At 40.7% G+C, this 13586-nt stretch overlaps 1 protein-coding gene across 2 annotated transcripts in view; it reads right to left on the bottom strand.

The window, feature by feature from the left end:
• Il13ra1 (interleukin 13 receptor, alpha 1) overlaps positions 1-13586 on the bottom strand; it is a 70351-nt gene that overhangs the window by 7473 nt on the left and 49292 nt on the right. For both annotated transcript variants that reach the window (XM_013019690.1, XM_013019691.1), the window contains exons 6-10: positions 11731-11882; positions 8643-8684; positions 8252-8387; positions 5771-5867; positions 4320-4404 (exon numbers count right to left, since the gene is read on the bottom strand). In XM_013019690.1, coding sequence (XP_012875144.1) covers positions 4320-4404; positions 5771-5867; positions 8252-8387; positions 8643-8684; positions 11731-11882 — 512 coding nt within the window. The remainder of the gene's footprint in view (positions 1-4319; positions 4405-5770; positions 5868-8251; positions 8388-8642; positions 8685-11730; positions 11883-13586) is intronic.

Below are 13586 nucleotides of genomic sequence, written 5' to 3'. Positions count from 1 at the left end.
GAGAGAGAGAGAGAGAGAGAGAGAGAGAGAGAGAGAGAGAGAGAGAGAGAGATTGTGCTGGTACTGGGGCTTGAACTAATGGGCTGGGTTCTGTCCCTTAGCTTTTTCGCTCAAGGTTGGCACTTTAACATTTGAGCCACACCTGCACTTCCAGCTTTTTGCTGGTTCATTAGAGATAAGAGTCTCAGACTTTTCTGCCCAGGCTGGCTTTGAACTGTGATCCTCAGATCTCAGCTTCCTGAGCAGCTAGGATTACAGGTGTGAGCCACCGGTGCCTGGCTGAAAATCTAGAGTTTTGGAAACTTGTAATTAGAGGGAATGAGTACACATGTAAACATTCATCTCATTAAGGCCAAGTTTGTTCTGCAAGTCAATGATTCTAGAAGGTAAAGGCTACTCTTTCTGTTACATATGCTGTTCTATTTGTAAGGCCCAATGCCATGTAAAGAAAGCAGATGAAGCTGGGTGCTGGTGACTCATAGCTGTAATCCTAGCTATTCAGGAGGCTGAGATCTGAGGATTTCTGTTTAGAGACAGCCTGGGCAAAAAAGTCCATGAGAGCCCTATTTCCAATAAGCCACTCAGAAAAAGCCAGAAGTGCTTGCTAGCCTGAGTACCAAAGGGCTGGAGGACAGTGCTCAGGCCCTGAGTTCAAGCCCCAGGAAAGAATGAAAGCAGATGAGTCATTTGACTGAGAACAAACAGGAAATTTTGTCCTCTTACCTTTTCCCATGCCTGGCATTTTTATTATACTTCTAGTTAAAAAAACACAACTGATTATTGTTTAATGGTCTGCAGCCACCATGAATAACAACAGCATGTTCAGTGGTCCATCTTGTATCTACCTCACTAAATTACAAAATTATCTGACTCATCAGGACAAAACCAACATATTCTCATCTAGACAGTAAATTGAAAAAAAGCAATTTTCCCATCTCTGAGAAAGATAATTGATCTGATTTTGCTGTCAGTCTATCACCCAAAGCTGAAAAGTTGAAATTATTTTTTACTCTCCCTCACCTTTCATCATCCACCCAGAGTTACCAAGTCATAATGAGTTTCTTTTAATAATGTCTCTCCCATCAATCCCTTCTGTTATCATGTAAGTTCAAGTCACTATTATCTCCCAGGCTTGGATGACTACGATATTCTTTCCCTTTGTAAAACTAACACATGTTCATTATAGCCAAATTGGAAGTTTCAGAAAGGTAGACAGTCATATTAGTTACCCACAATTCCACTGGCTAGAGAAGCACATTCATTCTGACCTATTTCCTACCACTCATTGCTCTATGTGTGTATTAATATATTTCCGTAAAAATAGGATTGCAATATACATTTATAATTTGCCTTTTACTCAAGTATTTTAGACATTGAAGGCTTTGAAAACTTAACTTTTAAAAATGAATTCTTGATTGTTGATTTTTCATTAGTTTTTAATTTTCACAGTAATAAACAAATGATACATTAATAATACTTAAGCCATTATTGGATCATGTTCTTAAAAATCTATTTCTAAAAGTATAATTATAGAAGCAAAAAGTCTTGGGTACATTTGACCAAATTGCCTTCAAGAAAGGATATACAAAAGATACAAACTCCAAATTTGAAATGTTCCCAAATCAGAAACTTTTTGAGCACTGATATGGACTTCAAAAGTTTTAGATTTTGCCATCAGAAAGAATGACATTGCCCCATTTGTTAGGAAATGGAAAAACTTGGAAAAAAATTATATTAAGTGAAGTAAGCCAGGCCCAAAGAAACATAGGTCCCATGGTTTCCCTTATTTGTAATATCTAGTATATGTATGAGTCAAGCAGAAAAGGTCAGATAATGTGATGTCAGGAAAATGAACCGTTAGATGTGTATTTTAATGTTTTTTTCTTTCATGCATGTGTTTCTAACGCATTTATAGATTATCTCTTTGTTGCTTTGTATGTCCCTCCCCCACAGTATAACCCCTGCTTTCACTATATTTGATGTCAGTATAACTTGTGGAGGAGATGGGGAAAAACCAGTTGTTTAAGGATACAGGTGGACCTGTTGCAACAATGAGAAGTACAAGTTGTCATGTCCAAAACGAGCTTTACAATGTTGGTGCAGGGGGGGGGGGGAAGGGGAGGGAAGGAGAACGATTGGGATTGGGGGGGAGGGGGGAGGCTGGGAAGGGATGTGAAGGGTAAACAAAGGAAGAGGCTGCAATGCTTGGTAAGAAATGTACAGTATGTTCACAAATAAAATAAAATTAAAAAAAAAGTTTTAGATTTTGGAGCATTTTAGAGTTAGCCTGTAATCTTAGCTACTCAGGAGGCTGAGAGCTGAGGCTCATGGTTCAAAGCCAGCTTAGATAGGAGTCCTTAACCACCTGAAAGCTGGAAATGGAGCTGTACTTCAAGTGGTAGAGTGCTTCCCTTAAGAAAAAAAAAGCCAAGTTAGAGTGTGAGGCCCTAAGTTCAAGCCCCAATATTGGTGCGTGCATGTGTGTATGCATGGGTACACACACATACACACACACATACACACGCATATGACTCATCATTAACACTAAGCACATAAAATGTGCCAGATACATCAGCTGGTTTTGATTAAGTCCATTTTCATGTATTAAACTAACTGGATCCAAATAACCTACTATGAGGTAGGGGCTACTGTAATTTCCACTATATAAATAGGAAAACCGAGTCTCAGAGAAGCTAAGGAAATTACCTAAGGTCAAAAAGATGGTAAATGACATAGCTGCAATCTGCATGCAGACAATCTGACTCCAGGGCCCAGGTTATTATCTGGTATGCTTTGCTACTTTCCTAAATTAACTGCCTTCTGCCTGTTATTGCTCAGTTAAGATATATAAAATGATATTGATATTTATTTCACTCAATATGTTCATTATCTCATTATAGCAAAATGTATTTACACAGAAACCTCTAACTATTTTCTTCCCATATGCCTTAAAATTTTAATCACAAATCTTAGCATGAGAGTCTGCAGGAAAGTAACTACAATAGTTTCCATGGGCTTGGAGTCCAGCTTTCTATGCAATAGCACAAGTGCATTTTAATTGTTTATGCTCACTTTGTATTTTCCTGCATTATGAGTTCCTGATTTTTTTTTGTCGGTTGGGGGGCCTGAACTCTGGGTCTGGGTACTGTCCCTCAGCTTTCAGCTCAAGGCTAGCACTCTACCACTTGAGCCACAGTGCCACTTCCAGCTTTTTCTGCTTATGTGGTGCTGAGGAATTGAATCCAGGGCCTCATGCATGCAAGACAAGCACTCTACCACTGAGCCACCTTCCCAGCCAATGAGGTCCTGTTTTAAGAGTCAGAAGGTTTGTCTATAGGTTAGCTTAATAGAAGAGGTTCATGTAACTGTAACCCCTCTGCTGTACAGTACTCTCACAATAAAAAACTTATTTAAAAAATAAGAGAGGTTCCTCCTCCTGTGTGTTTGGGTAAAATATGTTTCCTACCACAAAAGGAGAATGGAGCCCAGTGATGAGGTGGGCAAACATTCTCGTTTCTTAGATACTTGGCCTGAGATACAGCATTTCAAGTCAACACTTCTTTAATGTTTTCACTAAGTTGTAAGTTTAAAATAACCAATTTAAAGTTAGGTACAGGTAGCTCGTGTTTGTAATCCTAGCTACTCAGGAGGAAAACCAGCCTGGAAAGTTAGACTCATCTCTAATTAATTACCAAAGGGCCGGAAGTAGAGTTGTCCCTCAAGTAATATAGCGCTAGCCTTGAGCACAATGCCCTGAGTTCAAGTCCCAATACCAGCAAACACACACACACACACACACACACACACACACACACACTTCAAAATGTAAATTTAATACATGCTACAACAAAATAAATCTTGAAAACAGGATGCTAAGTAAAGTTAACTAGACACAGAAGGACAAATACCATAGGGGTCCACATATAGGAGCTATCTACAACAGGCAAATTCACAAATAGGGAGTAGTGGTTATAGGGGCAGGGGACTAGAGAATAGAGAGCCACTGTTTAGTGGGCTCTGTTTCTATTCAGGAGGATGCACAAGTTCTACAAACAGATAATTATGATATTTGACAGCATTGTAAATATACTTTATGGCACTGAACAGTTCATTTATAAGTGGATGAAATGTTTCATGTTTATACATACACATATATGTATGTATGCATGTATGTGTATATATATGTATATTTACACACACACACACACACACACACACACACACACACACACACACATATATATAAAACCACCTTAAAAGAAATCCCATAGACCCCAAAATTCTAACTAATTTTAAATTCATAAGAAGTTTGTGTTTACCAGGGTATCATCATTTTGGTCTCCAAACATTTCTTTAAAAATCTTGCCAGGATCAGGAATTGGAGGGAATATAATGATCTTGAGCCTTTAAGAAAACAGAGAAAGTATGGATCAAACCTTCTGGTACATCGGAATGTCCCATGTTAGTACAGCCATATCAAAAGTTACCTTTACCTTTCTAAAGGCAATGATTACTGGGTGCCAGTGGCTTACACCTGTAATCTTAGCTACTCAGGAGGTTGAGATCTAAGGATTGTGGTTCAAAGCCAGACAGGGCAGGAAAAATACATGAGACTCATATCTCCAATTGATCACCAGAAAACTGGAAGTGGAGCTGTTGGTCAAGTAGTAGAGCGCTAGCCTTGAGCAAAAGAGCTCAGGGACAGTGTCCAGGCCCTGAGTTCAAGTCCCACAACCAACTGAAACTTCCCAAAACAAAACAAAAGGCAATGACTGCAAGGTGCCAATGGCTCAAACTCCTAGCTGGTCAGTAGGCTGAAATATGAATATTGTGGTTCAAAGCCGGCCTGGGCAAGGAAGTCCATGAAAATCTTATCTCCAATTAAGTACCAAAAAGCCAGAAATGGAGCTGTGGCTCAAAGTGGTAGGAGCACTAGCATTGTGCACAAAAACTCAGATAGCCCCCCAGGCCCCAAGTTCAATTCCCAGGACCAGCAAACACATACATAAAAGCAATGATTGTAAGAGCATCATGTTTGGGTAGAGCACAAATGAAACACCAGGATAAGCAATTTATTTACATCCTATCACAGAATTTTTGTGTTTGGTGGTACTCGGGTTTGAACTCAAGGACTTACACTTGTTTGGCAGGTGCTCTACCAATTGAGCCCTTTTTGCTTTCAGTTATGTACCACAAGAGCAATATGCAGTCCCCTATAGTGAGATAGGGAACATAAACCATTTTTAAAGAATAAGTAGCATTTATTAGTATCTGGTAAAGTTGTCTTTTCTAAATACTGGGTAGCAGCCTGCTTTGCTTTAGTACTTGACAAGTCACTTCATTAGCAACAGTTTTCATTCCCTTTTTTGGTGGTAGGAATCGAGCTTAGGTCCTTACTCATGCTAACCATGTGTTCTACCACTAAGCTATACCTCTGGCCTCTATTCTTAAAACCTCATTCTAAGACCTACCAGCTAACTTGATTTATCAGGTACTGGAAGAAGTAATTGAACACAGGGCCTCTTTAGCAGTTCCAATCACATGCAAAATGAGCTGCAACTGAGCAGAGCTGTGAAAAATGTACCCTAGGCTTGCTTTCCTCACCACAAAGTGGACAAAGTACATCTTTGCCATGTCATACCAGTACAAGTCATTTGTGGCCACAATTCATCTAATATACTGGACAAATATAAAATAGCAGCATAAAGAGTAGTAACCATAGCAACAAGGCTAGCAGAAAGAATACAAGCTTCACCAACTGCTGCCTTACCTCTTGAGGTAAAGTAGAAGGACGATGATTGCACCTGCGACAATTACTGGGATGATGAGCAACATGGTGATGTAGAATGTGGAGTTGGGCTTCTTACCTACACAGTGGAGAACAAACAGCAAGACGTGAGAAGCACCAATACTTTTAGCTAATGAGATCAGATGTATCCATCCATACCTCATTCCCTTTGACCACACTCTTCAATCATCTTATATTCTGTTACCTCGAGTTTTGGAAAATGATCTGCTCTGGTCCCTAAACTCTCTGGATCAGTCAACACCTTGATTACCTGCAATCCAGGTGTCTTAACTTGCTTCAGACATTAGTAACAAAGATATCCTATTAAATGTGACATCTCATCAAGAGTGTCTGCCTTTTCTTATTGTTTATCATTACTTAAAAAAACGAAGTGTGAATCAAGTGCCACATTGCCTTTTGAGAGCAAGGTCCTAAATTCAATCCCTAGCACCAAATAAATACATAAGTTCTTGGCGGAGTGCTGTGGCTCACACCTGTAATCCTAGCTAATCAGGAGGCTGAGATCTGAGGATCACTATTCAAAGCCAGCCAGAGCAGGAAAGTCCATAAGACTCTTATCTCCAATTAACCCCTAGAATACTGGAAATGGTACTGTGGCTCAAAGTAGTAGAGTGCTAGCCTTGAGTAAAAAAGCTCAGACAGTGCCCAGACCATGAGTTCAAGCCCCACAACTGACAAAAAAACACTAAAATAATCCCAATAACTACTACACTACTAGGATTCTCTTTTAGTGGTACTGGGGTCTAACTTAGGGCCTCATTCTTGCTAGTCCTCCAGTCCTTTATTGCTTTTAGTTGTTTGGATAGGGTTACACATTTTTGTCCAGGGCTGGCCTTGGACTGTGATACTCCTATCTATGCCTCCCATGTAGCTGGGATGATAGATGTATGTCACCATCCCCAGCTTGTTGGCTGAGATGAGGTCTTGAAAACTTTTTGCCCAGGCTGCTGTCAAGTATGATCCTCCCAATCTCTGCTCCCCAAGGGGCTGGGAGGACAGGTATGCCCCATCATGCCCTGACTACTATGATTTTTTTGGGGGGGTCCGGTCGTGGGGCCTGAACTCTGGGCCTGGGCGCTGTCCCTCAGCTCTTCAGCTCAAGGCTAGTGCTCTACCTCTTGAGCCACAGTGCCACTTCCGGCTTTTTTTTCCTTTTTGCTTATGTGGTGCTGAGGAATCGAACCCAGGGCCTCATGCATGTGAGGCAAGCGCTCTACCACTGAGCCACCTTCCCAGCCCCTTTCCATGAGACTTTTATCTCCAATAAATCACAAAAAGAGCCGGCAGTGGAGCTGTGGCTCAGTGGTAGAGCAGTAGCCTTGAACTGAAAAAGCTCAGGGATAGCACCCAGGCCCCAAGTTTAAGCCTAGGACTGGCAAAAGCGGGGGAGGGGGAGCATGGGGAAATGGGATGTAATTTCCAAGATTAGGTGATGAAAGATCAGGACTTTCACACTGGGTGTTCTCTCCTATATTCTTTCTTGCTTGGATCTGTCACTTAGGGAAACCAATTCCTATGTCAGAAGGGAGGTTATATGGGAAGGTCCAAGAAGCAAGGAACTAAGGGAGGTTGCTGTATTTGTTTCTTGTTGTTGGCTGTGACAAATGATTATACACTAGATGGCTTCAAACAAGAAAATGTATTCTGTTACAGTTCTAGAGGCTAGAAGTTCAAAATCAATGTATTAGCAAGGTCATAGTCCCTCTTAAGGCTCTAGTGAGGAATCCCTCCTGCTATACCAACATTACTGCTTGAGACCAAGAGTAGCTTTTAGAGATATGGAAGGCTCCAGTGTTGAGTCCCATTGAATTTACAGTCAAGTGAAGCCATGTACCCCACTCTATGACCACCTACGTTTATACAGCCTGTATCTTTCCCATCTTGTACTTGAATCTGGTTTACTCAGTGTTACCACCAACAAATGATTTCTGTTTTCAAACCTAGATACAAGTTTATTTGTACTAAATACCATCATGGATATTACTCCCCTCGATTCTATATAGGATAGGGTTTGTGTTTGTGTGTGTGTGCACACACACATGCCAGTAATGGAGTTTGAAGTCAGAGCACTACACTCTTGCTCAGCTTTCTTGCTCATAGCTGGTGTTCTTCCATTCATGTCTCCAGTATAGGAAAAGTTTTCTGGCATGATATAGCTTAAGGATTTAATCATGCCTCCTATGTATTTGTTCTGGTTATACACAAAGATGGACATGGGACAGATAAGAGAACACCACTTGGATTATAGTTTTCCAAAGAGCTGCATATTGTCAATTAATCCTGAGGGATTTGGCAGTGATTAAAGAGGAAATAAATTTCAATGTAAGTATTTTTTGGCTGACATTAAGAAAGCACAAGAGGTACTTTCCCAATGTACTTTCTGCATCAGTTTAATTTCCATGTACTGGTGTTTTATATTACGACAAAATCTGCTTCTCTTACCTATACTCATGGGCTGACTCCAATTACTCCAAAGCTTGTCATCCTCATAGCATAACTTATTTGTTTTGACTCTGATTCTGACTGCGTAATAAGTATCAGCAATAACACCAGGGACCACCATGAAACAACTTGTAACCTTAGACACAAAATAAAAACACACAACATTACTAGTTTATTCTCTTTTCTGCTATTGAATCATGATTATCTACCAAATTCTGTATATGATTAAGACTTAGATGTCAGCTCAAATTATCTTTCACTCCTGGCAATAACCCATAGAACAAAATTGCTTGCTTTTCACCAAGCAGCTCAGATTTACAATGTGCTAGGCCAGCCCCATGTCTAATCCCTTGGTGTTCAAGTCTAAATAGCTGAAGTTGAATGTACTGACCTTACTCCCAAATTCTGAATTCTCACATTTGTTCTCTTCAACCTTGAAAATAAAAAGAATGGGTTTCAAAGTTTTCAAAACACATTTATTGTCATTTACCCATTATCAACAAGCTTTCCTTTAGTGTAGTCCACCAAAAGAGATCCAGGTACAAAGATTCGTCTTCTTATTAAGTAGCAGTAGCTCAATTAAATATCCATAGGGGAATAAAGGAATCTTGTTCCTAACCTGACACTATCCACAAGATCAGTTCCAAATGTACTTCACATCTAAATATGGAAAGTAAATAAATGAACAAATAAAACACATTAATATAATCCAGCTTTGATATGAACACACAGAACATTTTCTTGTGTGTGCTGGTACTGGGGCTTGGACTCAGGGCTTGGGTTCTATCTCAGCTTATTAACTCAATGATGGAACTCTACCACTTGAGCCACAGCTCTACTTTTGGCCTTTTGATAGTTAATTGGAGATAAGAGACTCATGGACTTTCCTGTCTGGTCTGGCTTTGAACTTCTATCCTAACTACTCAGCCAGTTTCCTGAGTAGCTATGATTACAGGTGTGAGCTGAAACCTGGTCACATAGAACATCTTTACAACCTTGAAAAAAGGAAGTTGAGTGCAAGTGACTCATATCTATAATCCTAGCTACTTGGGAAACTGGCATCTGAGGATCCAGCTTAGGAGTCAGCCTAGGTAATCAAGTCAGAGACTCTTATCTCCAATTAACTGGATAAAAGGCAAAAAGCTGGAGGTGGAGGTGTGGTTCAAATGGTAGAGCTCCAGATGTAAAAGAAAGAATGAAGTGAGAATGCAAGGCCCTGAATTCAAGTAAGCTCCAGTACCAGCATCAGAGAAAAAAAAGGAATACAACATTTGGCACTTGGAGTAAGAACTCTGCTTTAATCGGTTATTAGAAATGAAGCCTAAGAAACAATTAAGATTTCTCATTTGTGGGGCTGGGAAGGTGGCTCAGTGCAACAGTGTTTGCCTTGCATGCATGAGGCCCTGGGTTTGATTCCTCAGCACCATATAAGCAGAAAAAGCCAGAAGTGGTGCTATGGCTCAAGCAGTAGAGCGCTAGCCTTGAGCTGAAGAGCTGAGGGGTGGTGCTCAGGCCCAGAGTTCAGGCCCCATGACCGGCAAAAAAAAAAAAAAAATCTCATTTGTAAAATGGAGAACAAATAACAGATCCTTAGGACTAGTGTGAGCTCTAAATGACATTATTTCAAAGTAGTTACTACTATACCTACTAGAGAGTAGTCCATCAATACATGCAAGTTGCTGTTAGCAACAAGAACAGTAGAGTCGACATCAATTGACTCCTCCCTAGAGGAGTTTATATTTTCAGTGGAGAGAAAAGGCCCATATGTAACCAAGGCTTTAAATAAGCAGGACATAATTTAATAGGTTAAATGAGTTAATCCAGACAGCATATACCTCAGGATTTCCCATAGAAGCAACAAGAGGAGAGACAAGGTTGGAATAGTCAAGTTCAGCTTTCTGATAATTCATTTCATCATACCCACTCCCTCCCCACAAGGAAGCCTTTTGCTTTTGCCCTTTATGGTATGTCATAAGGATACCATACCCTCTGGTACTAGTAAAGATTCTAAGCCAGCAGACAAAGTCATCTGTAAATGCCCAGGAGAGCTTCGCTCTGCTGTGGACGCAGCTACTCCCACTGGAGCTACTGCCTGTCAACACTGGCTTATTTTAGTAAGTTCCTTGATGAACTGGACCAAAGAACTTGCCCACATGCACAATACTGGGCTCTTTTAAAAGCAAATATAGTTTGCATCAAACCTCTAAAACTCAAAAGACAAAAGAACTAGACAAGAAGCAAACAAGTGAGTGCTACAGTCCCTGTGGTCTTTAGGCCCCACCTTATGGAAATATGCTCCTACGGCACATGATTTTAAATTTGGGCAAAAAAATGTAATAAGCAAAGAAACAAATGAACTCCTACTTTGCCTGTGGTCCAAACAAAAACTAAGGCCTTAATTTGTGACATCTATGGGAAAGATATCAATGGGACTAAGGTCCTGAGGTTACACTACATTCTGGTGAAGGCCTAGTAGGGACCTCAAACTGGTATGTTTTGCATTAGATTCTGAGCAGCATAAATGCACATAAACAAATATGCCTCAGATTCCACTATGTTCTCAATACCAACTCCAAGAAAATGGGGGCTTCTAAGTATCTACACAATCTGATCTCTGCCTACTGCTTCAATGGCTTTTCTGCTTTATTTGGCCACACCAGCCCCTTTTCTCACACATATCAAGTTCATCAGTGCCTCAGATTTTCTATCTGTTGTCTCTTTTAAGCCCAGATTTGCATACATTTAGCTGCTGCTCAGTATTCTGGTCTCCTATTAAATGCTGTTATTTCATGACTTCACTAGCTAACATCCCTCAGGCCTTCCCAGCCACCCTAGTACATCACTCCATTTTACTTTCTTCATACTACTCTTGTTCTGAAATTAGTTTGTTCATTTTCACATTCTTATTTTCTAATATACAAGCTCATGAAGGCAAAAAAAATTTTATTCATCCATCAGGTGTCACATTCATTGCCTTAGCTCCAGCACATAAATTGATACCTGGAATACGGTAGACACTTAAACGGGGGGGGGGGGCTGAATGAATGAATTAATGAATCACTGGAACCTTGCAGCCAATGTTACTTATACCCTCAAATCTTCCACGATGCCCTATTTCTTTTTTTTTTTAATTCTTTTTTTTTTTTTTGGTCCGGTCGTGGGGCCTGAACTCTGGGCCTGGGTGCTGTCCCTCAGCTCTTCAGCTCAAGGCTAGCGCTCTACCACTTGAGCCACAGTGCCACTTCCGGCTTTTTTCTTTTTGCTTATGTGGTGCTGGGAATCGAACTCAGGGCCTCAGGCATGCAAGGCAAGCGCTCTACCACTGAGCCACCTTCCCAGCCCCACGATGCCCTATTTCAAACCAAATGTTTCATTATCATTTTTACCCCACAAAAAGCTACAATTCATTAATGATTCAGTGTAGGAAATTCCAGAGAAAGAAACATATCCAAAGAAAAATAATGATCTGAAAAACTTACATAGAAAGTACCATGGGTCTCAGTCTGGCTGTTATTGACCTCTACTTCATAAGATAAACATCTGCTACTAAAATTCTGTGGATTCTCCCACTGCACATATAAAGCACTATCTTTGAAGAAGAGATTTTTAATATGTGGAGGATCAGGTTTCACTGAAAAATAGAAGAAAACAAATTAGCTTTCTAAAGTTTAAATTCAATTAGTACAGATGGGTTTTAATGGCTTTTACATGATCTGTTATATAGCTGTAGAATTTCTGAATAGCCACAGTTAGTGGAGGAAGCTGGTTAGTAAAATAGGTTTAAGGAACATCTTTGCTGGTGTCTGATAGATAATATGAACTCCGACCTGTATCTGGTTAAAATGCCCAGGTTATAAACAGGACATCTGCTTAGGTCTAGATGAGCTTCACCTGAGGAATAACAAGATACCTAGCTGTTACTCTTTCAGGCCAATCCAAGACTACAATTAAACATTATCCTAAATTGGGTGCCAGTGGCTCAGGCCTGTATTTCTGCTATTCAGGAGCTGACATCTAAAGATTGGAGTTCAAACCAGCCCAGGCAGGGAAGTCAATGAGATTCTTATCTCTGATTAGCCTCCAAAAAGCAGGAAGTAGAGGAATGGCTCAAGTAGTAAACCACCAGCCCTGAGCAAAAAAACTAAGGGACATCACAGGCCCTGAGCACCAGCACAACACACAGACACTCTCTCTCTCTCTCTCTCTCTCTCTCTCTCTCACACACACACACACACACACACACACACCACCACCACCACCACCACCACCACCAACAACAACAACAAAAACTTAGTCTTGCAGGGTGCTGATGGCTCACACAACACACAGACACACACACACACTCTCTCTCTCTCTTTTATACACACACCACCACCTCCACCAACAACAACAACTTAGTCTTGCAGGGTGCTGATGGCTCATGCCTATAATCCTAGCTATTCGGGAGGCTGAAATCTGAGGATCACAGTTTGAAGCCAGCCCAGGCAGGAAAGTCCATGAGACCCTTATCTCCACTAAATTATCAAAAAGCCAGAAGTGGGGCTTTAGCTCAAGTGGTAGAGCACTAGCCTTGAGCCAAAAAAGCCAGAGACAGCACCCAGGCCCTAAGTTCAAGCCCTAGGACAGGCACAATAAAAACAATACCAAAGGGGAAAAAAAACCAAATTGTTTAAATAGGGATACAGATTGACCATTGCAACAATGAAATGTACAAGACACTATGTCGAAAAACGAACTTTACAATTTAGGCGGAGGCAGGGGGGTAGGGTGGAGGGTGGGGGGGTCGATAGGGAGATAGGGGGTGGGGGGATGGTTGTAGCTGAGGAGGTGGGAGGGAAGGGATGGTAGGGGAAAAACAAAGGAGGAGGCAACAATGTTTGATAAGAAATGTACTCATTACCTTGCTCATGTAACTGTAACACCTCTGTACAGTATTTTCACAATAAAAAAATTAAAAAACAAAACCAAAATTATTCTAGTCTCCATCACATGCTATAGCATGGATGCACCTTGGAGTTATTATGCTAAGTGAAATAAGCAAGTCAGAAAAAAGACAAATACTGTATAATTCCATTCACTTGAGATATCTAGAATAATCAAAGTCATAGAATCAGAAAGTATAAAGGTGGTTGCCAAGGGCTTAGGGGAGGAGAGAGATTAATGTCTAGTGGGCTAGTTTCAGTTTTGCAAGATGCAAAAGTCCTAGAGATCATATTGTGCAACAATGTGAATATACAACTAAACTATTTGTTTGTTTTGTTTTTTTTTGGGTCCGGTCATGGGGCCTGAACTCTGGGCCTGGGCGCTGTCCCTCAGCTCTTCAGCTCAAGGCTAG

This window comes from Dipodomys ordii, unplaced genomic scaffold, assembly GCF_000151885.1.
Source record: "Dipodomys ordii isolate 6190 unplaced genomic scaffold, Dord_2.0 Scaffold47, whole genome shotgun sequence".
Classification (NCBI taxonomy): Eukaryota; Metazoa; Chordata; class Mammalia; order Rodentia; family Heteromyidae; genus Dipodomys; species Dipodomys ordii.
This window is presented reverse-complemented; position numbering and strand designations above follow the sequence as displayed.